General features: G+C 48.4%; 8 protein-coding genes across 8 annotated transcripts; 3 read left to right on the forward strand and 5 right to left on the reverse strand.

The window, feature by feature from the left end:
- Window positions 1–87: 87 nt before the first annotated feature.
- HETIRDRAFT_332533 (uncharacterized protein) lies at window positions 88–1,281 on the reverse strand (the record flags this gene model as incomplete). Its single annotated transcript, XM_009554815.1, has 2 exons — window positions 88–554; window positions 621–1,281. The coding sequence occupies 2 exons, from the start codon at window positions 1,279–1,281 to the stop codon at window positions 88–90; spliced, it is 1,128 nt and encodes a 375-aa protein (XP_009553110.1).
- Window positions 1,282–3,456: 2,175 nt separating this feature from the next.
- Window positions 3,457–4,916, reverse strand: HETIRDRAFT_447024 (uncharacterized protein; the record flags this gene model as incomplete). Its single annotated transcript, XM_009554816.1, has 6 exons — window positions 3,457–3,668; window positions 3,740–3,982; window positions 4,038–4,340; window positions 4,404–4,533; window positions 4,588–4,695; window positions 4,770–4,916. The coding sequence occupies 6 exons, from the start codon at window positions 4,914–4,916 to the stop codon at window positions 3,511–3,513; spliced, it is 1,089 nt and encodes a 362-aa protein (XP_009553111.1). The 3' UTR covers window positions 3,457–3,510.
- Window positions 4,917–5,310: 394 nt separating this feature from the next.
- Window positions 5,311–6,801, forward strand: HETIRDRAFT_437235 (uncharacterized protein; the record flags this gene model as incomplete). Its single annotated transcript, XM_009554817.1, has 3 exons — window positions 5,311–6,112; window positions 6,170–6,596; window positions 6,652–6,801. 3 exons carry the CDS (start codon window positions 5,311–5,313, stop codon window positions 6,740–6,742), a joined length of 1,320 nt encoding a protein of 439 aa, XP_009553112.1. The 3' UTR covers window positions 6,743–6,801.
- A 1,460-nt stretch (window positions 6,802–8,261) lies between these two features.
- On the forward strand, window positions 8,262–9,426 carry HETIRDRAFT_430926 (uncharacterized protein; the record flags this gene model as incomplete). The annotated part of the gene is made up of 3 exons (XM_009554818.1): window positions 8,262–8,561; window positions 8,617–8,905; window positions 8,972–9,426. 3 exons carry the CDS (start codon window positions 8,262–8,264, stop codon window positions 9,424–9,426), a joined length of 1,044 nt encoding a protein of 347 aa, XP_009553113.1.
- Window positions 9,427–9,491: 65 nt separating this feature from the next.
- On the reverse strand, window positions 9,492–11,478 carry HETIRDRAFT_461388 (uncharacterized protein). The gene is made up of 9 exons (XM_009554819.1): window positions 11,472–11,478; window positions 11,256–11,409; window positions 11,096–11,200; window positions 10,884–11,045; window positions 10,770–10,828; window positions 10,452–10,711; window positions 10,306–10,388; window positions 10,195–10,246; window positions 9,492–10,142 (listed from the first exon to the last, which is right to left on the reverse strand). Exons 2-9 carry the CDS (start codon window positions 11,327–11,329, stop codon window positions 9,561–9,563), a joined length of 1,377 nt encoding a protein of 458 aa, XP_009553114.1. The 5' UTR covers window positions 11,330–11,409; window positions 11,472–11,478; the 3' UTR covers window positions 9,492–9,560.
- Window positions 11,479–12,169: 691 nt separating this feature from the next.
- Window positions 12,170–13,841, reverse strand: HETIRDRAFT_236850 (uncharacterized protein; the record flags this gene model as incomplete). Its single annotated transcript, XM_009554820.1, has 5 exons — window positions 12,170–12,490; window positions 12,570–12,799; window positions 12,857–12,993; window positions 13,051–13,628; window positions 13,695–13,841. Coding segments are annotated over 5 exons (1,413 nt in total), but the record flags the coding sequence as incomplete, so codon positions are not given.
- A 998-nt stretch (window positions 13,842–14,839) lies between these two features.
- HETIRDRAFT_127217 (uncharacterized protein) lies at window positions 14,840–20,075 on the reverse strand (the record flags this gene model as incomplete). The annotated part of the gene is made up of 21 exons (XM_009554821.1): window positions 14,840–15,156; window positions 15,206–15,333; window positions 15,390–15,510; window positions 15,574–15,736; window positions 15,798–15,922; window positions 15,979–16,119; window positions 16,183–16,246; window positions 16,298–16,392; window positions 16,442–16,565; window positions 16,618–16,751; window positions 16,811–16,977; window positions 17,032–17,190; window positions 17,242–18,238; window positions 18,291–18,383; window positions 18,438–18,550; window positions 18,609–18,639; window positions 18,694–19,266; window positions 19,326–19,406; window positions 19,469–19,550; window positions 19,609–19,779; window positions 19,890–20,075. 21 exons carry the CDS (start codon window positions 20,073–20,075, stop codon window positions 14,840–14,842), a joined length of 4,065 nt encoding a protein of 1,354 aa, XP_009553116.1.
- A 143-nt stretch (window positions 20,076–20,218) lies between these two features.
- On the forward strand, window positions 20,219–21,433 carry HETIRDRAFT_430930 (uncharacterized protein; the record flags this gene model as incomplete). Its single annotated transcript, XM_009554822.1, has 4 exons — window positions 20,219–20,395; window positions 20,453–20,585; window positions 20,634–20,764; window positions 20,834–21,433. The coding sequence occupies 4 exons, from the start codon at window positions 20,219–20,221 to the stop codon at window positions 21,431–21,433; spliced, it is 1,041 nt and encodes a 346-aa protein (XP_009553117.1).
- Window positions 21,434–21,606: the final 173 nt, after the last annotated feature.

Consider the following 21,606-nt stretch of genomic DNA (forward strand, 5'->3'; position numbering starts at 1 on the left):
CTGTGTATAACGATGGGCCACCATGATCATCACAGATGGGCATCGCCCCCGTGCAAACACATGAATATCCAAATAGTGCTCATTATCCTAGATATGGCGTTGAATATCCTTGATGGTGAACGATGATGAAGGATGCGTCCACATTCTGCCAAATTGTCTCTTCAGCACCATATCCATCCCCATTACCCTCGTCACACGACACCGTGTCCGCCATCGCGACCAGCTCTCCTTCGAATAATCCTCCACGCGCATCCAAATGCCCGCGGTCTTCTCCTGTTCTTCCGCGCTTGCTAACCACCACTGGTAATAGAACCATGAGCTCCCACAGGCGCCTAGAGGTGTCTCTGAGTTGTCTGGCACGCCCTTGTGCGCTGGCGCTTCTTGATCAAACAGCCATACCGTCGCGAAACGTGATGGAAAGAGGAAAATCAAGGCGTTGATCAATGTCTGATCCTTGCCTACGAACATATTCCGTGACAAATATTCGTCATGGTAGCTGTAATACATGTGCCGGTAAGATGTGATGGCAGCAGGCGTCCCACCGAAGAAAGACCCTGAGAATGTCTATGATCAGCATCGTATTCGCCTTTTTTCGTCTTCGAAATAGAAATTCTACTTACCTTCGCTGAAATCTATATCAACAGGGCCCAAGTCCTCCTTCCAGGAGCCCAGACTGTAGTCAGGCATCCACCACATTGGAATGAATATAATATCCTCTTTAGGAACACGATTCAGCACAGAAGCCATTTCGAACACCTCATCGACCCTCCTGCCGTCCGGCCACGCCGCCAACGCATGCTCATCCCGAAAACTTCCTGCGTCGTTCCAGAACGCATAGTCGTACTCTGCGGAACCTCTAGCATTTTTGACGCCTTCGTCCAGGAAGAATGCCTTCGCAGACCACACTGCATATAATTCAGGTGAGTGTCGAAACGCCTCGCGGTCCCAAGCGTGCATCTCGTCGTAACGGGACTCGAGTCCGCGCAAGGGTGGGATGTCGAAAGGTGTGGAAAAAGACGTATTGATAGTTATGGGGAGATCGCCTCGAAGGGATTGTATCATAGGGGCGATATCTGGGGGACAGAAGAAATAGATTTCAGTTGTGATAGGCGTGAGGAAGCGCGCAAGCCAGGCAGAGTAGTCGTCCATCGGATGCTTGGACTTTGCGAGAGGGAAAAAGCCGGAGACGATCAAGATATGCGAGTCCTGCCCCGAGATGTTTTGAAGCGCTGTATAAGGGTCTTTGGAAAGTATGTTGATGAAGGGGTCAAGGATAGTCATGAAACGAACATGGGACCGAAAAGGTAGGAAGATGATGAGGCAGAGGATGATTGTGCAGCAGACAACGACACAAACTCCCCATCTCATGCGTTTCGCATGGATAAGCATGTTTTCAAGGTCAAGCGCTCGAGGGTGTAGTCGGCGGGGGCCAAAAGACACTGAAGGCAGCCTGGGGGTGCTTTATTTAGGGTTACCTGAGCCAACCGATCGCACGGCGCGCCGTAACCGCACAGCAGTATGTCTCAGCCTCGGCCAATCGAACACCTAATACGGACAATCAGCATGGGAACTTGGATCCATTCACTTGATAGCCTTATATATACAGGCAATACACGGTTACACACACCATGGGGATGCATGGGATTAAACAACTTACTTCAAGGTGGGGCAGCCAACCAACATCCCAAAGTCTTGATGTGGATATCCAAGCTGTGCAAGTAGATCAGTTTACAAGAACACAGGATATTATTCTCTGAAGTTGCATTTTGAATTTCTGAAAGAGGCATATGCTCGAGACAAGCTATCTTGAATAATCAAGTATATCACACTGCACATTGGGATCTTCAACTTCTTTACAGGCTGGAGAAACCTCCAGCTTCTGGATTGGATAGCCTGGGTGGCTTGAAGTTATTTGGGTAGGGACTAACCATGTTTAGTATGAGTTGGCATCTTTGGTACTTGTCTAGAGCTATTTTTTCTCTTTCCAAAACTTCCCAAATACCTCCCTTAGACCTTAGAGTGGCATATGCTCATCATTGTCTCTACTACAAACTGTCCCTTGTCCATAGTACTAGCTAGGCTCAGTCTTGTCTCTAGCTTACTATTAGTAATATTCTAATTCCATTTAATATAGCTTTTATAGCTCACACTATTAGACTCACCAACTTATAATCTTTACCCTCTAGCTTCTTCTTTAGCTACTCTATATCCATTATCTTATCTGCTACATTATATTATAAATATCTCATTCAATAACCCCAGGAGTAGTAGATTCTTCCCTAAGTCACACAATAAGAAAGAATATAGAAAGTGGTCTCAACTGTATGAGGTATACAAGAGAGATAGTATTAGTATGGCTGTATATAAAGATACAGTGACGATATGGAGAGAATAAACTAAAGATCCTTAGCCTATTCTAAGGGTCTTATATACTACTTTAGAATGAGTTCTAGAATACTGTAGATATCCAACTAACCATTCTATGAATTGCTGCTCTTTCTTAGCAATTACTCCTATACTTCCTCATTTGCCTTTATTCAACTAGAATGGCAATAATGTGCTCGTCCCTTTATATATTTGTAAGCCTTTGTTAGTCACTTGTATTATTCTATAATACTCAACCAATAATGGTGAAATCTATTAGGAGTTAATAACCAAGGATAATACCTTATACCATAATGTACACTCTATAATTGGAGCTTCCTAGTAATTGTAGTAAGTGTTATCAGAATAGACTAGCTATTGAAACCCTAATAAACCAAGCCACAATACACCATGGTAAAAGATTTCACATTCTTGATGAACTTTCTAGAGGTCCTCTTAGTAAGCTACTACCAAAGAGTTGTATTCCTCTTTAATATATTAGACATGTTACTAGAGTTTACCAATAGTATAATAACTATTCTAGAGGCTATTACTATGAGCAGCATTCAATGGTTTTAAGTCCTAGATAGTAATCTATACTGATCCTATTACTATATGATTAATAAACACCAGGATTACTAAAACCAATGCAACAATAGGACTTACAACAATAGATGTTATAGAGTCATTTAAGGTTGCTCCAGTCAGTCTCAAGAGTCAGCAGCTGTTAGCAGTGGAAGTATATGACCCTTATTGATAGGTTAATGCGAGTATTGATATCCATCGGGCATATGGTGTAGTTGGTTTATCACGCTCGCTTAGCACTGAGCTAACATGCGAGAGGTGTCCGGTTCAATTCCGGATATGTCCAAAATTATTTTCACTTTTTGAAACCTACTCAACCATTATTTTGTTCAACTTATCGCTCCTCGGGCCTTAGCGCTTCAGCTTCTATTTTTTCTATCTGCCACTACTTAATACCGGGCAACAACTCGCAATAATTACGAATTCGCTACGCTTGGACCTTGTGCGCGGACTCAGTTATCCGGTTCTGAAGGTACATCCATATGCAAGCTCATCGAGATCAATCTTGGAGTTTGGACATTTGTATTGACCAATATCTATGAAGGCACACTGTCATCTAATTTACTGTACGTCTTGCATCTGAACGTCCCCGTCCCTCGAGTCTAAAGCAAGTAGTGCATCTGCTGCGCGTCGTAGCGTCGAGATCTTTTGCCGCATAACTTTGGTAGACTCCAGGAGGAGCCGCTCTGGAGCATAAGGTCCTTCTGATTCGATATTGACTACGTGATGTCCCCAAATTATTAGGGTAAGATGATTGGGGCCTGGGCGAGCTGAAAAGCGAGCTGCTTACAGATAAAATGATCCCGCACGCGCGCAAGCTGCACGCAGCCTTCAAACTCTGGATGCCGCAGTACTTCCCGGCTCATGCTCTCCTTTCTGGCGCCTCGCTCATCCACGCTCACGGCTTTAGTGATTGGGTCTACATTGATGACGCCGGGAGAGAAACATTTTTGAAATTTGTCCGCGTATTGCGGGGGGACAGGCTTCTTGGGATTGAGAATGATGTGAGGAAGGAGGCGGTAGCTCGCCGTCGCTACATGAGAAAGTGACTCAAGAACCCAGTCATATCAAGGAGGAGATGGACAAACCGACAGCGCTGAACTTCGCGTGATCTTTCCCTACACCTTTGACTGCATGCATCTCCATGCACACTTCTTGCCCTGGTCGCAGCTTCATGAGGACAATGTTTGGGTTGGTTGGCGCAGGTGGGACAGGAAACACGGTTGCTTGTTCTCCTTGAGGAATCCACTCTAAGTGGCGGGAGAGCACCTCTGAATTAACATATAGATGTGAGGCCTCGGTGGCATCTTTTGGTGCAGCTGTATTGCGTGTACAGGCGACATCGAGTTTGAAGACAACCGTATTACGGTCTGTCGCTTGGTCGCTCATGTCTAAGAAAGGGAGTAGAGTAATTGGAAGGTGGAAATGTGAGCAGAGAAATATGCGCAACGCACTTTCTTTCAACTCCATGAAGTTTGGATCGACGTTTAATGGAATCATGCCCAGCCGCTGAGAGAATACCTCATCTACCATGACTGAAGTGTTGTTCCAAACGTATACAAACTCTATGGCAACTGCTGGCACCTTTCGGTCTCTTTATTCAATCATACGATTCATAAAAAAGACATCAGAACACACCTCAGCTACTAGTATTCGCCGCAACGCATTCGCAATTGACGCATCGACACCGACCAGGTCAAATTCGATGGACAAGTTCGAAAGGCTTTGCACCTTGACTCTCAACTTCTACTTCATCAAAGAGCGCGCGACGATGGTGAATAATTTAGCATGATCCTTAGTGATGAACGTTCTTCACGAACCTGCTTGAATTTGCCAAGGTCCCATGAATGGTCTTCGTCGGGATAATGTCCTGGATAATCTGTACTCGATACGTTGGTGACACGCTCTGCGTTTACTCCTACATGTCGTCGTGGGTCGTATTGAGAGGATGTAGATGCGTGAGCCATTTGAGGGGGCAGGAGACAAATCCAGAAAATGTAACGCAGTATGACACGGTGTGACATCCCGCGGCCACTGCCGGGTGAGTCCAAGGTGAGCTTGCGGACAAATTCAGTTGAATAGTATGCCGCTCTCCAGCTTTCTCCAGTCGTTTTCCTCATTTTCCAGCAATAGCGTGTACTATATATAAGAATATAGGCTGAGTCAGTGGATGTTATAGTATCCTGCAAAGAAGGCCAATGTCAAGACTCATTACGTCTTTCCATTGCACAGCCAAAACCGACACGGTGCGGACATAAAGCCCCGCAGCAGTCTTAAGCGCCTTGAGTCGTATACTAACTACTCCCACTTTGTACGTGCACCAGCTATTCAAGCGTTGAAGACGAGTCGACCGAACCTCGCATGATGATCATCGACAAACCAGACAAGAAGACGGGACCGACTCCCGTCGAGGCGCCACCCTCCTATGCCTCTGCCCTCCAAACAAATGGAAGCAGTGCAACGACTTACTCCCCTGATCCTAAGGTCGGATACACACCTTCTCAGCCCTACCCCGCCGCGCTCTTCCCCCCAGCCCCCAAGAAGCCGGGAAAACCAAACCGACGTTGGTTTTCATTTGGGATATCCAAAACCGCCAAGCAAGTCCGGTCAACAACCCAGGATATCCTCCGTGATCTCGTCAAACAACATCCCGCGACTGAGTTCGCATCCGTTCTTGACAGCTGTGCTGAGGCATGCGCCGCTCACGGAGTCAGCCTTTCACAGATTATACAGGATCCGTTCATCGAGAATCATTTAGCAGTGTACTGGGCAATCATCAAACGCCCCTCCGACTGTGTCAAACTCTACTCTTCGAACATACATGCTAATCCCGAATCCGATGCACTCGTTATGGCTCTCCTCGCCGCATCGTCTCCGATCAGCGCAACCACAATCTCGGAGGTGCGTTTGGCATGCCTCGCCAACTCGGATCATGCTCTCTTTCAGCGCATTAAACGACGGTTCGATGCGTTTTCGCTACTATCCGGCGCGGATGCAATCTTGCTTGCCACCAACGGAGTTCGTATGGAGGATCGAGGTGACAATATAACGGTTGAGGATGTACGGGGAAACGCACGCGCATTTGTCGCGAGATTCGAAATCATCCAATTTCAGCTGAGGATGAGGGTGTCCAAGAAAGTGGATGTAGAGTTCATTGCGAAAGGTTTGATTCTCATGGCAGACTTTGATATCCTCTAGAAGGCCTGACTAATCTACGCAGGCCGATTTTGGCGTCTGTCCTTCTTGGTCACTCCCGAGACCCACATCAATGTCCACCATCGGGCTGGCTCCTGGCTGGTCGTTCTGACCCTCCTTGAGCACAGCCCTCCTACCTGGATTGACTCACAACTTATCATATCTGAACCGCCGTCTTCACCCAGTTTTGACTCCAGAACGTCTAACGTCCCCACACCATCCCCTTCCGATACTCTGCCGAGTTATCCGTCTGTTCGGTACCAGGCTCCACCGCAGCATCCCGCAAGAGACTCTATTTTCCGTTCAAAAGGGAAAAAGCCCAAGCCAGTGGTGAATCTGAGGATTAAGTCGGGGTCGAAGCAGCTATCTCCTCAGTCTTCACAGTCTAATGGACCGCATCAGATCACAGTACCTCTGGAGGACAGTCTCATGGGAGCTGACCTTCAATATGAGTAAGTCGCTAGCATCTACCTATAGGGACTGTGCAATTGAAGCTATCTCGCGCAGAGGCTCATCTTACATTGATTCATCTGGCACCCTCAATGCGACTCTAGAAGCTCATCTGATGAAGCCGGACAGTGACTGCATCATATGCTGAACTTTCCTCTGTTTTTTTTTGTATCAACGCAGCACGTTTATCGCACATTTATCCCTCGCTATGACCCCATGATCATAATGATGTGAATGGACACTGTAGAGTCCATACGGTTGTACTCTTCCGATGGATGAGTTTCTACGTTGCATTCTTACTTGTATTGTTTTTTCGCGCTGTTCTGGTCTGTCATTGTTCTCACTTGAACTCTGTTGTGCTGATCTACCTCTGGAATCAAGTCTAGATCCTTGTTACCGGAAGCCTACCGTTTTGATTGCTGCTCATCTGTTTATCAGAGACCGAACGCCCACAACGGATTTGGATCGTTAGACCTGATATCAGCCTAGATTCAATTGAGCCATGACATGTTTATGTTGAACAGGTGTGTACGTGTCTATGGCTGTGTCAGAATTGAAGGCTGTAATTACTTCACATGTTCCGGCTAGCATATGGAAGTATCATATCATCGTGTCGTCTGCAATAACGCGCCCATCCTGGTTCTCTGGGGACGGACATATGCTACCTGTCCACAAACCCGACAATGTGCCAATGTTTGTGCAGGGCCAGGTGGAAGACCATCGACAAGATAGATCTCTGTATGCTGTTTTGGATCCGATTCGATGTAGTGAGCTATTGTAGTCTGATTCACTTCTTTCCACTTGTGACATATGATGAATATTTTCATTCTCACTCGCCATTCGAACAGACTTGCGACTTCTTCTATCACAGCATTATTTCTCCGCCCGATATGTTGAGCGGGGTCATTTAACCTGTCACGATCAATTATACCGACGCCAACGGCTCCAATTCATTGAATAGCGTACTTATTTCTGGTGTATGGTCACTCGTTCACTCAACTCATAACCTCTTGCGTGTTGAGATTTATTGACAGTTCTGTCACCGGCGTAATCTCTGTTGGCATTCTTATCGACACTTCTACTGAACACGGACTTTCGCCCCTCCCGGATCGTTAACAAGCACGTTGCCGTACACAGGTCTATCAACATCCTACAAGGGAGCATTTTGAGCTCAATCGGTGAAAATTCGGGCGTGCGTCATGTTCTCCATGCGTGAGGGACCAACGGCGGAACACAAAGCGAACGCGATACCCGAAAACCTATGCATATCTGCCCTTCCTGACACCGATTCTGCAGGTAAGGCAGGGTAAGGCGCGATCCTGCAAGGGGAAATCTCGGGAAGTGCCGAAAGACTCCCAGTCGGCGGCCCGCACAACGTGCCTTTGCGAGTTTGGGTAGCCCTACTGCCAATCTTCGTCGCTAGATGGTGAAGATTCTGTTCTACTCGCGCCATGCAATTAGGAGGTCTCGCTCGCTTTCGAGGATGTCGGACCTTGTTCGGTTTTTCGGTCTGCGGCTATAAAACCTTGCTGACGATCGCGCAATAAGATCGACCTCTACATCTCCCCCAAATATTACTCCTTTTGCTCGACCGACTCCTCGCTTTGTCACTGACATCCTCTACAGCTATAATCTCTACAGGTTTTGGACTGACCGTGAAAGTCACCATGGTCTACCATATTCTTGTTGCCTCATACACAGAGTCGGTATTCACTCTCGCATTTGATCCTGTCGCCTCCTCGCTTGAGATTATCTCGTCTCTCAAGGTCGGGCATCGCCCGTCTTGGATCACGTTGCATCCAGGGGACTCTTCCATTGTTTTCGCAGGATTGGAGCAAACAGAAGGCCGCGTGGTAGTCTTGAAGTACGACGAGCGCGGTCAGGGAAAGGTCCTTGGCAGCTTTAGCAGCGGCGGCAGAGACCCCGCCTCCCTTCTTGCCACGAAGGATACTCTGTTTGTTGGAAACGTACGTCCCTGTTGGTTTTCTTCACCCTCTATTCGGTACATAAACAGACCTTCAGTATTCATCCGGCACCGTTCTCGCTGCGCCATTATCCACCCAATCTCCTTTCCTCTATCAATCAACGCCCGATGTCGTCCAACTACGGGGTAAGGGACCAAAAAAAGAACGCCAGGAAGCATCACACCCTCACCAAGTCGTGTTCATCCCCGAGCGCGAAGAACTTCTAGTGCCTGACTTGGGAGCAGATAAGACGTGGAGATTCATCAAGGATGATAAGGGAGCGTGGTCGCCTGCAGGGCACGTTGACTACAAGCCGGGAAGCGGGCCTCGACATGTCGTCTTCCATGGTGTGTTCGATTTTTTATTCATTCTTGTCTCCATATTAGCGTGAGGGTATCCTGACGGTTGCGCAGATGGCAATATGTACACTCTTCTCGAACTCACCAGCCAACTCGTGACGCATCATCTTCCCTCGCTCCCATCTTCCCCTACAACCTTATCTACAGTGGCCACTCTCTCCAACCCCCCACAACCCCTAGGCGACATGCTCGCTGCGGAGCTTCTCCTATATCCGTCGCCTAAACCTTACCTATATGTCTCTAACCGCAACGACCCATCCCCCCTTGGGGATTCTATTGCCATTTTCTCACTTGCCAACCCAAAAGTGCCACAGCTCGTGAACGAAGTGCGTACTGGACTTCAGCATGCCCGCGGCATGCAGATAGATCCACACGGCAAGTGGCTCATTGCTGGAGGTGTTCATGGCGGCGGTGTTAAAATATATGAAAGGGACAACGCGGGTCAAACGTTGAAAGAGGCTGCGAAGAATAACATCGTGCAGAGTCCGACTGGGTTCCTGTGGTTGTAGCTGGAGGCAGTAGCAGACTTGTACGACTAGATGACGACGAGTGTATAACATGTGGTCTGGTTGATAGATATTCCACTTGTGGACGTTGGTCGAAATTGAATGTCACACGGAACAAACTACATTCACTATGTACTTTATGCGCCGATGATACCTTGTTCAACCAGCCTCTCCATCTCCTCCTCCGAAAGCCCAAGCCTGTCTACCAAAACTTCCCTGTTGTGTTGGCCCAAATCCGGCCCGGCCCACCTCGTCTTTGCATCGCATCCTTCTAAGACCGGTGCAACCATAGGCATTTTCACAGTCCATCCGTCTCCCCCTTCCTCTTGCTTCCCCTTTCCGACCCAAACATCTTCAATACTTCCGCGCGCCTTGATCTGCTCGCCTTCAACAATATCTTTCACGTTGACGACCCGTCCGACGGGCACACCGATCTTCTTCAGTGTTTCCAACACCTCCTCCGCGTGCCTTTTCTTTGTCCAATCCGAAATAGTGTGCTCAATCTCCTCTTGCCGATCGACCCGGTGGTTGTTGCGCTTGTAATCGGGTCCTATGAGGTCCGACCTGCCGATGGTGACCATGAGGCGTTCGTACATGGAGTCAGCATTGGCGCCAATGATAACATAGGCCGGTGTGGTTGGTGTCGAAGGGGAGGGAAGGCAAGGATAGGCATTAGTCGGCACAATGCCGGTGATGGAGGAGCCAGAGGGACCGCGAACCTGGAAGGGCCTGCATATGAGAGATAAGAACCTGAAGACAAGGGCGCCGTACTTTTCCCTTGCGGTCATATTCAGGAATAATCCCTTCCATAAGGTTCAGCATACTAGAGAACATATGGCTATTTAGCTCTATGGAGCGGTGAAATAGATAGCGATCGATTACCTCTCCAAGATGCTAACGTCGACGGTTGATCCTCTCGCTAGACCATTGTCTTGCTTCACGCGCCGGGCGAATAGAGCGAGAACCTATATCCATGCGCATTGAGCTCTAGATTACACCTCGGCAATCCGACTGATAAGAAGACAAACCGTGCCAAAAGCAGCATGCAAACCTGCCACGGAATCCCCGAGACTGATATTCGGGCGCACAGGTGGTCCTGCAAGCGCACCTGTCTTCGGATCTGGGAACCCGTTGATATATCGAAACCCAGACTCGGCCTCGCACACCGAGGCGTACCCAGGGCGCGTGGACCAGGGTCCAGTCTGTCCGTATCCAGAAACACGGGTGAAAATGAGGGATGGGCTCAGAGGCCGAAGATCTTCAGGACCAAGCCCCCACTTCTCGAGAGCTGATCACCACGGGTCGGTAAATATCACTGGAACGAGGAACTATAATAAAAGGCTCACTTCCAGGTTTGAAGTTCTCGATGACCACATCTGATTGAAGCGCCAGCTTCTTCACCAATCTTAGACAGCCGTCAATCTCCCGTGCGAAACGATTGGGTGATGAATGTAACTCACGCGCGTCCCTCCTCTTTTCGCATATCAATAGTGACACTCTTTTTATTCCTTCCCAGGCTGCGGAACCACGGACTCGTGCCATCGACGTCGAGTTCGCGCCAAATGCGCAGCGGATCTCCCGTTACCGGTGGTTCGACTTTGATCACTTCAGCACCGAAATGTCTGGCACGAGTGAGCGATGCGACGGACGACAGACGAAATAAGATGAGTACCCAAGAAGCTGACCTGCGAATGGGCCAGCGATTAACTGTCCAAGCTCGAGGACACGAATGCCGGTCAGTGGGAGATTGTCGGGAGTGTCAGGCGGCACTATTGTCCTAACAATGCAGATGAATCGACCTCTGCTGAATCAAAAACGTTTGCTTTACTCACAGCTTGCGCAGAGATGATGGAAAGCCCTGAAAGGTACGAAAAGAGGCCCTGTATTGAGCTGAGCGAGACAACATGGTATTCCAAATCAAGGTTTGTGGTTATCCGAGATTCGTGGGATGGTGCTGCCCTCTCCAAGCCCAGCGCTTTTTATAATCTGCAAGTATGTGGTTGTAAATGCACATGATGAGGGTCTCGGACGTAGATGATGTCCTTCACCGTCGATGCAGATGATGGTCAAGACGAGGGAATACGCGCGAGTCGGCCGAGAGAGACCGACGAGACCATTGGCCGATGACTTGAAGGGGTTATGAAGTTGAGGCTAGCTATTTGCTACCAGTGTTGGTGACTGACCCGGTCAGACCCAGGTCAGACCCAGGTCAGACCGATAGGTCCGGCCGGAGCTTGGGTCAGTCAAGCTTTCCTTGACCATGGGCTGACCTTCACTATACTCGAGGGAAACAAATAAGATTGTTGCAACAGGATTCAGCCTATCACCATTGTGAAGGGTAAAGTAAATGAGAAATATCATACAGTCCATATAATGAGTACAATAACGAAGCCAGACAACATTCTTAGTCCTCTCCGCAAAGTTTCGCATGTAAGTCCATCTCAAGCTCGACATTCCTAACACCACTCTTCCAAAAGAATCCGAGCGACGAGTCGGAGTGCTCACCAGAATCAGCAGTCAACACTGGATAAGCGAAAAGATCGCACAGCTTGATGGGCTTGAAAGAGGGGGTCGCAGTCACAGTATTGCCGTGACTGTCGACTTCGACTGCTTCACAAGCCTCAACATTATCACAAAGCCCATCAGCAATGACTCCGAAGTCCTCCGCGCCCTCCTCAGGCTCGAGGGGAAGATTGGCCGACAGGGGCAGCATCTCATTGAGGATAGAGGATGATGATTTCGGGGTAGTTGTTGGATCAGTGGACTCTTTGCCATCAACATCACTGAACTTGCGCTTGAGCCGTTGGTGTTTCGAGTCGGCATGGTCACGTTCAATGTCCATGCGTACAGTCGTGATCTTGTGCATCGAAGAGGTGGATTGGCGGTTGCGGAGTTTGGTATGTATGTTACCGAACTTTGTGAAACTGCGTTCCGATCCCGCAGAGTTGACAATGATACTGAGAAGACGAATTGCAAGCTTGATAAGGCCTTGGTGACCGTTAAAGTCGGGGCCTGCCTTCTCATCTTCAAGAGCATGCCATACTCGGACAACATCCAACTCCTTGCCCTTTGTGAGAGAGTAAGAAACGATTCCCCAAATGCAGAGGCTGTAAGCAAGCCTTGCACAAAGACACAACTCTACGCACCTCTTTCTTGCAAGCCTGTTGTACGAATGAAAGAGCCATGTTCTCATCCGAAAACCGACCTTGGCAATGGTGATACTCAGTACATGCCTCCCAGAAATCTAAGTTTGCCTCCCTTCCATATACCCGCTTGAAGAGATCCATTGCAATGCGAACTAATAAGGCCTGAGGAAGGATGTTGCCGTTAAATGGTCGACCCCGGATGTATGGGTTCGCCCATGTTGTGAAGATTGCTGCTTGTTGATCTGCAGCTCGCCAGCGCTTCTCCAAACTATTCTGTAGGCTGGCACGAACAAGTGCATCAAGTTTGTGATCGCCATATACATGGAAGAGATTGCCGAGAGTGAGGAGTATGTGGTCAAATCGGGTATACGAAGCTTGAGCAATGTTGTTTGCAATGGCCAGGGGCTCAAGGTGCGCCTGAACACTGCACACAGGGTCAGATGTCAGCTAAGAAGGGATTAGAGAGATCAAACAGACGCACCGGCGGATCTGATCCCAGAACTCAGGGTCCTCCACAATGCCCATCACCTCCTCTACCCTCTGCTTTGCCTCATTGTCTCGTCCTGCACAGTTCAGGATATCATTCTCTCGCCTCATGCACAAAGCCCGCAACGGCCCTGAGACCGTAAGAAGACGAGATATCGAGAGGTAGTGGTACATCCAGCGAGTGATAACGGGAAGGACAAGGGCTAAAGCATGGGGGTGATCAAGAAGCTGTTCTTGATTGAGCCATTGACGGGGTAAGTCATGATCTCGAAACCATTTGATGACCTTAATGGCTTGGTTGACATAAAGCTTGAGCATTGGGTTTTGTTTCAGGTAGTCACCAACGATAAGATTGATTTGGTGGGCCCAACATACGGACACGATGATCCAAGGGTGGTCCTGATGCAGAAGACGACGTGCCTTCTTTCCATCTGGCCCATCGTCTGTAATCCACGCAATAATTTCGACAAGGTATGTATCCTCGATGTACTGCTTGTCGGATTTTATTATTGCATATAGATTGTCACCTGTCTTTGGCTGGCCTGACAGATCATGTGTGCGAACAAGGTAGTGCTATCGAAGAGAATAATGCCAAGGTTCATTAGCTTTTGTACCACCATCTAGTCTGTCCAATCTCACCTCGTTTGCCACTGTCATCATCGAAGTCTCAACTGGAGTCTTTGACCCATTTGTCCATCCATCACACTCACCCGTTGCCAGCCCACCCTTGACCCGAGCCTGTACCTTCCCCACTGCCATCTCAACTGCTTTATCCAACAGCGGGCCAGCCAATGACTGTCGATGAGGTATGTGAACTATCTTCGGGCACCACTTGTTCACAAATGCCTTTGTCTCAGGATTCTCTGTAACATACCAAGCCACCCCGTTTGCAACCAGAAGTCGAGTGAAGTCTTTCGAGAACTCGCCCTGCATCTCGCTCTCTGACAAGCCCTGGTAATCTGTCTTCTGCTGATTGTACGGTGAGTCATCCCCTATCTGATGTGAGTTGCAAGATTGAATTATCGGATATGAAGGGGGACCGGCACTCTTTGTTTTACTGTGTGAGTGCGCATTGGAGTCAGGTGATGTCAGGTTCTGCTGTGCGCTAGGCTGAGAAAACTCAAGTTCAGCCTTTCGTTTCTCCTGCGCCTCCTCGAGGTCCTTTCCATCAATAGTCTTGCATTTCTTTAGGTGAGTTAACATTCTGCCCGGCTTGCCACATATTGGTTCAATGCTTTTTACAGCTAATCAGGTAGGCCATGTCAGCTTGTCTGAAATCATCACACAAAGACTGCTTGCAACACACCTAGCTCGAACAAATCATCTATAGTACGAACATTTTCTATCCCCCCTCGTGTAGCTGCTACTTCGTCTGCCTGTTGTATCTCTTGACACTTGCTTTTTACACAAGCTTTGCACCATGCCGCCTTATGGGTTTGGTCGTCCTTGTAGTTCCATCCCTTGAACTTATGAAAGTAGGCCCAAAGGGAGCTTTGGCCATTTGGTGGTGCAGAAAGCTCTTCGGGCAGGGTCATGGTGGTCGACACCCAAGTAGCAGGAAGGAGATGGGGTGCTCAAAGTGATTGATACAAAATTATGTGCATGCTTGTAATTTCAAATTTTATTCTACCGACTCGGTCAGACCAGGTCAAGACCCAGGTCGGACCTCTGGTCAGGTCAGAGCCTCGACCTTTCGCTGACCTCAGGTCATCGGTCAGCCACCAACACTGTTTGCTACAATGTGCGCTTAGGAGATTACATCTAGACATACACCTTTTTGCCCCTCAGCCTTCAACATTCGAGTTTTCATCAAACCCAATAACAATCAGCCTCGTCCTCCACTCGTCCTTGTGCTTTAGCTCGGGTTTGACCACGTCTCGGATGGCCTTCTCTCGGTCTTTCTCTTTTTCTTCCATACGAATTGCCCAACTATCCTGAGGTTCCTCACCCTCTGCGATTCCGAGTGGTTTTATCCACACTTCCTCCAATACCTTTGTCAGCTCCGACTCGAAATCACTGATCTCGTTTTGCAGTAAACGAGCCTCTGTCCGATGATCGGCGGTGAAATGCAGCAGGTGAGGGATAAGGTTACTAGCGTCATCTACAATTCAATGAGTTTATGGCGACAATAGGAGTCAAGGAAAGTTTACCTTGCATGGTAGTGAATTTCCCCACGAGTTTCGTGATAGATTTGAGCAGGTATTCCTCTTCATCGACAGTGCCCTTCCGGCCAGATCCAACCTTGCGTTCCATTTTCCGCTTCGAGCGCGAGCTCCGTCTAAGGTCATCGTAGATTAGCACGAAATTACGACCGATAATGAGAGATAGACTCGCTTCGATGTTCGCGACGCGGTCGATGGGGCTACAGTATACCTCGTAAACGCAGTGAACTGCGAGGCGTCAGTCATAACATCAACATTATGCAGATCAGTATCTTCGGCGCCGTAATATGACTCTGTGCGATTGCGGGGAACACTCAGTCAGGCACTCATCGTATCGTGGGGAAGATTGGGCTGACCAGGCTCTTCTATCTTCTTGATGCGGAGCTCACGCAAACGCTGGACCTGTTTACGCAGCTGCTCACGCATCTCCTCAATGTCTTCCGCAATCTGTGCGCGAGCTTCGAGAGTGCTGGGATAAATGATCTCTTCTAACAGTTCTGAGCGTGCGTGGAGTGTTGCCTGAATAGGACAAGTCGATTTGTTCGGAAGATCTTCCCTTTGATATACAAAAGAAGCTTACTATTCGACGTGCCTCGGAGAACATGTTACCATGAACGAGGGCAACTACTGCTTCACGGACGTCCTTGGCATAGTCCAGGAGGACAGTGCTCGCTTCTGAGTGCCTTTTCTTGGACGTTAAGTCATCTATGATACGAGAAACGTTGCCTGATTGGGTGGTACAGGAGAGCTGATTGACCTACCCGCCACACGATACGCCATCGAAATAACGTCCGAGCCATGGATGGTTTCCTCACTTCCAGCCAGCTCAAATAATTCTCTCCATTGCAAAGATTTTTCATACGCAACCATGGCCTTTGACGCCTTTTCCGCTTCAATAAATACTATAGGAACACACAGACGTGAGGATGAAACATATAGTTGCGTTGTAAATCACAAAATCTTACCAATAGCAGCCTGCTTGAAATCTCCCCGCTCGAAAAGCCATTCGCCATAAAGACTCAAAACTGTCTGTACTTTGCATCAGCTCAAATACAGAAGATATGATGGTCGGGGACCTACATAATATTGATCTGTTTTTCGCCAGATTGATAAAGCAGACTCGTATAACTGATGCTTCTCGACATACGACATGGCCTCATCAAAATGATCGGCCCCTACTCGAGGATCAGCGCACCTAGTAAGGGCCCTATAAATTCCGCTTACCGGCAAGACTGAGGTTCTTCAAAGCACTTGGATAACGCTTCAGATGATCATCAATCCGAAAGTGTTGATATGCTGGTTGCAAAGCTCGTAGTTCTCTAAGGAAAGGGAGGTATTCTCGCGGATCCTGTGATATGTTCATGAGACACATTGAGCGTACATATCGAAGAAGGACTGACCTTTTGCGCATACTGTGCAATCATGAGCACAAGCGTGAAGTCGTACATCCCAAGCGCCGTATTGAATAAAGTATCCGCATCCGCTAGGAATATTATGTACTTGACAGCTTCTTCTACTAATGTCGGATCACTATCTGCTCCCTTGTTCGTTCATCTGAATATCCTAATGGAGGTTAGCTGGAATGCCACGCACCTCGCAAACGGAGTAGTAGCCCAAGTCCAGCTTCGTGGGCTGGGGGTCGCTTTACTACATATGCTGTCAAGATCGAATTTACATATTTTTTGAGGTCCCGTCGTTCGAGTTCTTCTCGAATAAGATCGCAGAGCTCCGCGACGACCTCTACGGGTTGAGAGCCACTCCTGCAGACCATGTAAGCACCAAAATCGTGCCTGACTGAAAAGCTAAATGCGTACCCGAGGCTTGCAAGGAACAAGTTGATGTAGTCAACATCGTTAACTTGTTCCACGAACGAAGAAAGATTATCCCTAAATCCACGAGGATTGTGATCAAATATGACATTGAGGTCGATGCGATGTTTTCTGCACGATAAGAATGCCTTGCGGTAGCTCCCCCTGTCAGTCAAGGTTAACGTGATTGGGTGAAGACATTTGACTAGAACATACGCGTCAATATCAGCTTTAACAACCTTCATAACCATTGGGCGAGGATTGATTGTTTCTAGATTGCCTCGAGGCATCTGCAACACGAGGCTCATAGTGCTAGGCACCGCCGTTACGATCTTAGAACCTCTTTCTATGCGGCGGCGTTCAGATAGCGTGATTTCCCTGTCGTCTAGTAAGTCAGAAGCAGAAATGAAGTGGGCTTCATGGGCTGTCGTCGTGTACACAATTAACCCTGAAGCAACATGAAAAGAGTTCGCGTTTTGTGTTAAGATGCGGGATGCGGCAGAAGGGGTGCTGGTTGAAATTGTGCCTGAGGCTGAGAGGCCAATGTAAAGGGGTACAGAACTTGAAAAAGGCTGAATCCGTTCGACGTTGTGACACGCGGTGCTAAGTTCTGCACGAGAGCTGAGCACGGGCTTCGCCACATCATCTATTGCCTTCTGTGAGCTGGCCACCGAAAGGTGGGTTGTAATTCTGGACGTACATTCAAATATCGTTGTCTGATGCCAGCATGTGACAGGGCCACTGGATTGGACGAACCGCCAACTGATGCCCTTAAGCGCAGGAGTGGCGAAGTTCTCGAAAATATTTTTGCCTACCTCTACTACCTGCAGGACATCGTTTCCTTCCTGCTTATAGCCCAGCACAGCAATCCTTGCGACAGCACCAGCGGTTTGAATAAGTTCCGGTGCCGTCCACACAGAAATCTCTTTGTAATGCCGCGAGGAACTATGTTGATCGATCATTCCGTTCCAGAGTTGTTCTGGATTGATGACTTTCCCAGGTCCCGGCCCCAATCGTGTGTGAAGATCCCATAGTTCGACATATCCGCTTTCCCAAAGGACGGCGATGATGTCTTCGGAGGGCGAGAAACTTGTATAGATGGGAGTAGGCCGACGACGGGACGGCGAAAGAGGTGTAGGGTTCAGAGATAGCTGATGCGATGACATTGGCGGAGGAACATTTTGCGTTCGAAAAGGTGTCAGAAGAATGGTTGCTATATATAAATCTTGAGTGATCCAAAACTAAGGAACAGACTGCACACTTACTCCCGTCTACTACAGCCACAGACCCAGTATCGTTGGGTTGCGTCATACGAGACACAAATGTTTCCCACTTGTAGGTACGATGCATGATGGTCGCTAATTGGGCCCATATTGAGTGGAAAGAAGAGTAACATGAAGTGAAAACCGCACTTGACGTTGTGAGCAAAAGTTCCAGGTTGTTCTCTGGATGCCAATTGACAGAAGTAAACCTTCCAGGCTGCGATGGCTCGCCCAGAGGGGCAAAGACCTCTTGCTTGAGATACCTGTAGTTAGTATAACATTAACATTACTATAACCACATGTCTGAATAGAAGTCCTTACCAGTGATAGTTGCCTATCGCCCACAACTGAACTTTTTGAAGTGTTTGACATGTGTTTGACAAAGCCAAAGGGAAAAGACGCTCACCGACATCTCCTTCATCTCCTTCGATCCATATGGCCAAGACGTTGGAATCTGGGCTCCAACATATCTCTCTCACTCTATAGCCCCAGTTCCTACCATGAGGTACCATGGCACCGGCTTCTATGGCTTTTTCTCTCAACGTGAATTCACCATGTCTCAAGCCATTTCTTTCAAAAAACACAACGTCGTGTCTTCCTTCTATTCCACTTGCAAGTCCTGCGGCACTTCCAAAGCGCTGAGTCCCAACGATAAGATTGCCTGAAGGGCGCCATGACATGGTGTGCTCAAGCCCTGCAACAGGTTCTGAGCTCGATTGGAGGGCTCCCTCACGGTTGTAAATGCGGAGAATGCGATGGCGTAGAGCGTTGGGCGTAGAGCTCGGAGGCAATGAAGATAGAGATGATACAACAAAGAGGGAACCGTCGCCACGCCAAGAAATGCGGGGAATATGATCGTCATCCGAGGAGGTCCCAACTGTCCTAAGAGTAGATGGCGACGGAGTTTGTGCAGCCGCTTTGCCAAGAGAGCCGTGGAACTGTGTTTGTTGGGAACCCCAGCCAACATTGATGGGGGCAGCTATTCGTAGAGAAATTGTTAATGCTTATTGAGCCACGTATCTCCAGGTTTGTGCCTACCTTCACCGAATTCTTCTGTATTCAAGGGTGCCTCAAAAAGAATATCAAAAGTTGAGGTCATGAGAATGAGTTTTCTGTCACCTGTAATCAGTCATATTAGCAGTCGATAGCCACCTGAAGATATCAATGAATCTGTAAAGTACCAGTGACCAAGGCAAGTAAGGCGCTGTCCGGACTCCATGCAACTGCCAGAATGCCATCCTCTACAGACCCAACAACCTCAAACTATACCGGACCAAATGATGTGTAAGTAATGTCAGTCGTTGCACTATAAGGCACATACCGTAGGATCAGTATCGTCAAGCTTCATGGTAGCAATGTCTCCCCCGCGCACGACGAGAACCAAAGAACGATGGTCCATGACCAAACTTAGCGATGCAACCTGGGGGATTCCATCTGATACGGATTGATTCGTCGCGGAGGTGAATGTGGTGATACATGATAGTGGTGAAGCCTAGGAAAGTGACGATGTTATTTCGATCGGCTGGTGTTCTCGCCAATTCTGCTCTCATAACAACAGAGAGCAGCAATTTGAAGGATAAGAGCGATTAGATCGCGACATACATTGCGAGTAGTCTCCACCTTTTTACCGGCTTTCTCAGTCCAGAGCTCGACCTGCAAATCCGAGTCTGCATTCAATCGTTCGGACGCAGCCCATAAGAGTCCTTCTTCGGGATCGACGACTGTGGCCGTGATATTGCATTTCGGGATCTGCGATGAATATATCTCTAGCAAGGCCAGATTCCTCATGTTCAAGGAAGACGTTAAGCAGCAAAAGATGGACAAATGGTAGCAAATGGTGTTGCCGTCAAATTTACATTACGTCATTTTCACGGTTTCCTTTCCTGAATTCTCGACGAATCCATAATTTCATCGTTTCTGAATTTCTCTCGATGCCTCCTACACGGACACAAGGCGCAGACAGCGCTGGAGAGCCTTCTACATCCAAGGAGGCGCGCAAGGTGCGCAACAAGAGATATGGAACGCATCATCCGCCCAAGGAGTCTGCTGCTCCCGGCGTCTCGAAATTGAAGGCAGCACTTAGACAGACAAGGAGACTGCTTGCAAAGGTGCGTTGTAGACTTATGTCTTCTATCAGACAACTTTGGAACGCTACCATTCTAAAGGATAATCTCGCGGCGAATGTACGTGTCGAGACTGAGCGAAGGCTCAAGTCGCTCGAAGGGGACCTTGCAAAAGCAGAAGTAGGGAACAAGGAGCGTACCATGGCCATGCGATACCACAAAGTCAAGTTTTTCGGTACGTCGCAGTCTACCATCTTTTTTCACCTATTGAGATGTACTGCAGACAGACAAAAGCTCGAGCGTAAGATTAAACAGACGAAGAAACAGCTCGACGATCCCGAACTCTCATCAAAGAAGAAAAAATCCGTCGAGTCAGCGCTCTTCGAGCTGCGCGTAGACTTGAACTACGTCACGGTGAATGTCTTTGCCTCGCTCTCTTATAGCACATACTCTCTGAGCTCTGGCCTTTGTACACACCCATAGAATTACCCCAAAACGGAGAAATACATCTCGCTGTTCCCTCCTGATGTACGCACTCATGAGGGAGCGGCTCCCGTGCACCAGCTGGTGAGCACTGGTGTCACTGATATAAGACGAGAGGAACTTCGTGCGCACATCCGGGAGCGGATGCAAGCGGGGCAGATGAGTACAGAGCCCGAGTTATTAGAGCGAATGGAGCATGCAGTGGATACGGGTTGGCAGGAAGCTGAGAAATCTGGATACAAAGAGACAGAGAAGCGGAAGAGCGCGCAGAAAGTCAATGGGCATAGGCAACACGAGTCGCGCGACGATTTCTTTGAGAGCGGTGACGAGGATGAAGAGATGCAGGATGCGCAGGCGGATGAGGATGTGGATGAGGATGCGGATGCGGATGAAGATGAGGATGAGGATCAAGTGGAACTCCGTTCAAAACCTCAAGTCGAGGCCAAGGCCCCGAAGAAAGCGAAAAGCAAAGGAGAGAAGGGTCGGTCAAAGAAGAAGGATGGTCAGAAAGCCGGCCGCAAGGCAGAAGACAGCCGAGAGAAGAAGCTTGTCGCTATGAAAGACGATTTCTTTGAAGGCAATGGAAGCGACGATGAATGATGATGATACCAATAATTATGACCTGTATCACCTTGCCTCGCAATCCATCTCGTCGGTGAGCATCGACAATAAAATACATTTTGAGCTAGCTCCCACCCTGCCGCTTTAATTACTGTACACGAACACAGCACTGAATGAACAGAGCACCGACCAGGTAACATTGGATTCCGTCT

Source organism: Heterobasidion irregulare (genome assembly GCF_000320585.1).
Source record: "Heterobasidion irregulare TC 32-1 unplaced genomic scaffold scaffold_14, whole genome shotgun sequence".
NCBI lineage: Eukaryota > Fungi > Basidiomycota > Agaricomycetes > Russulales > Bondarzewiaceae > Heterobasidion > Heterobasidion irregulare.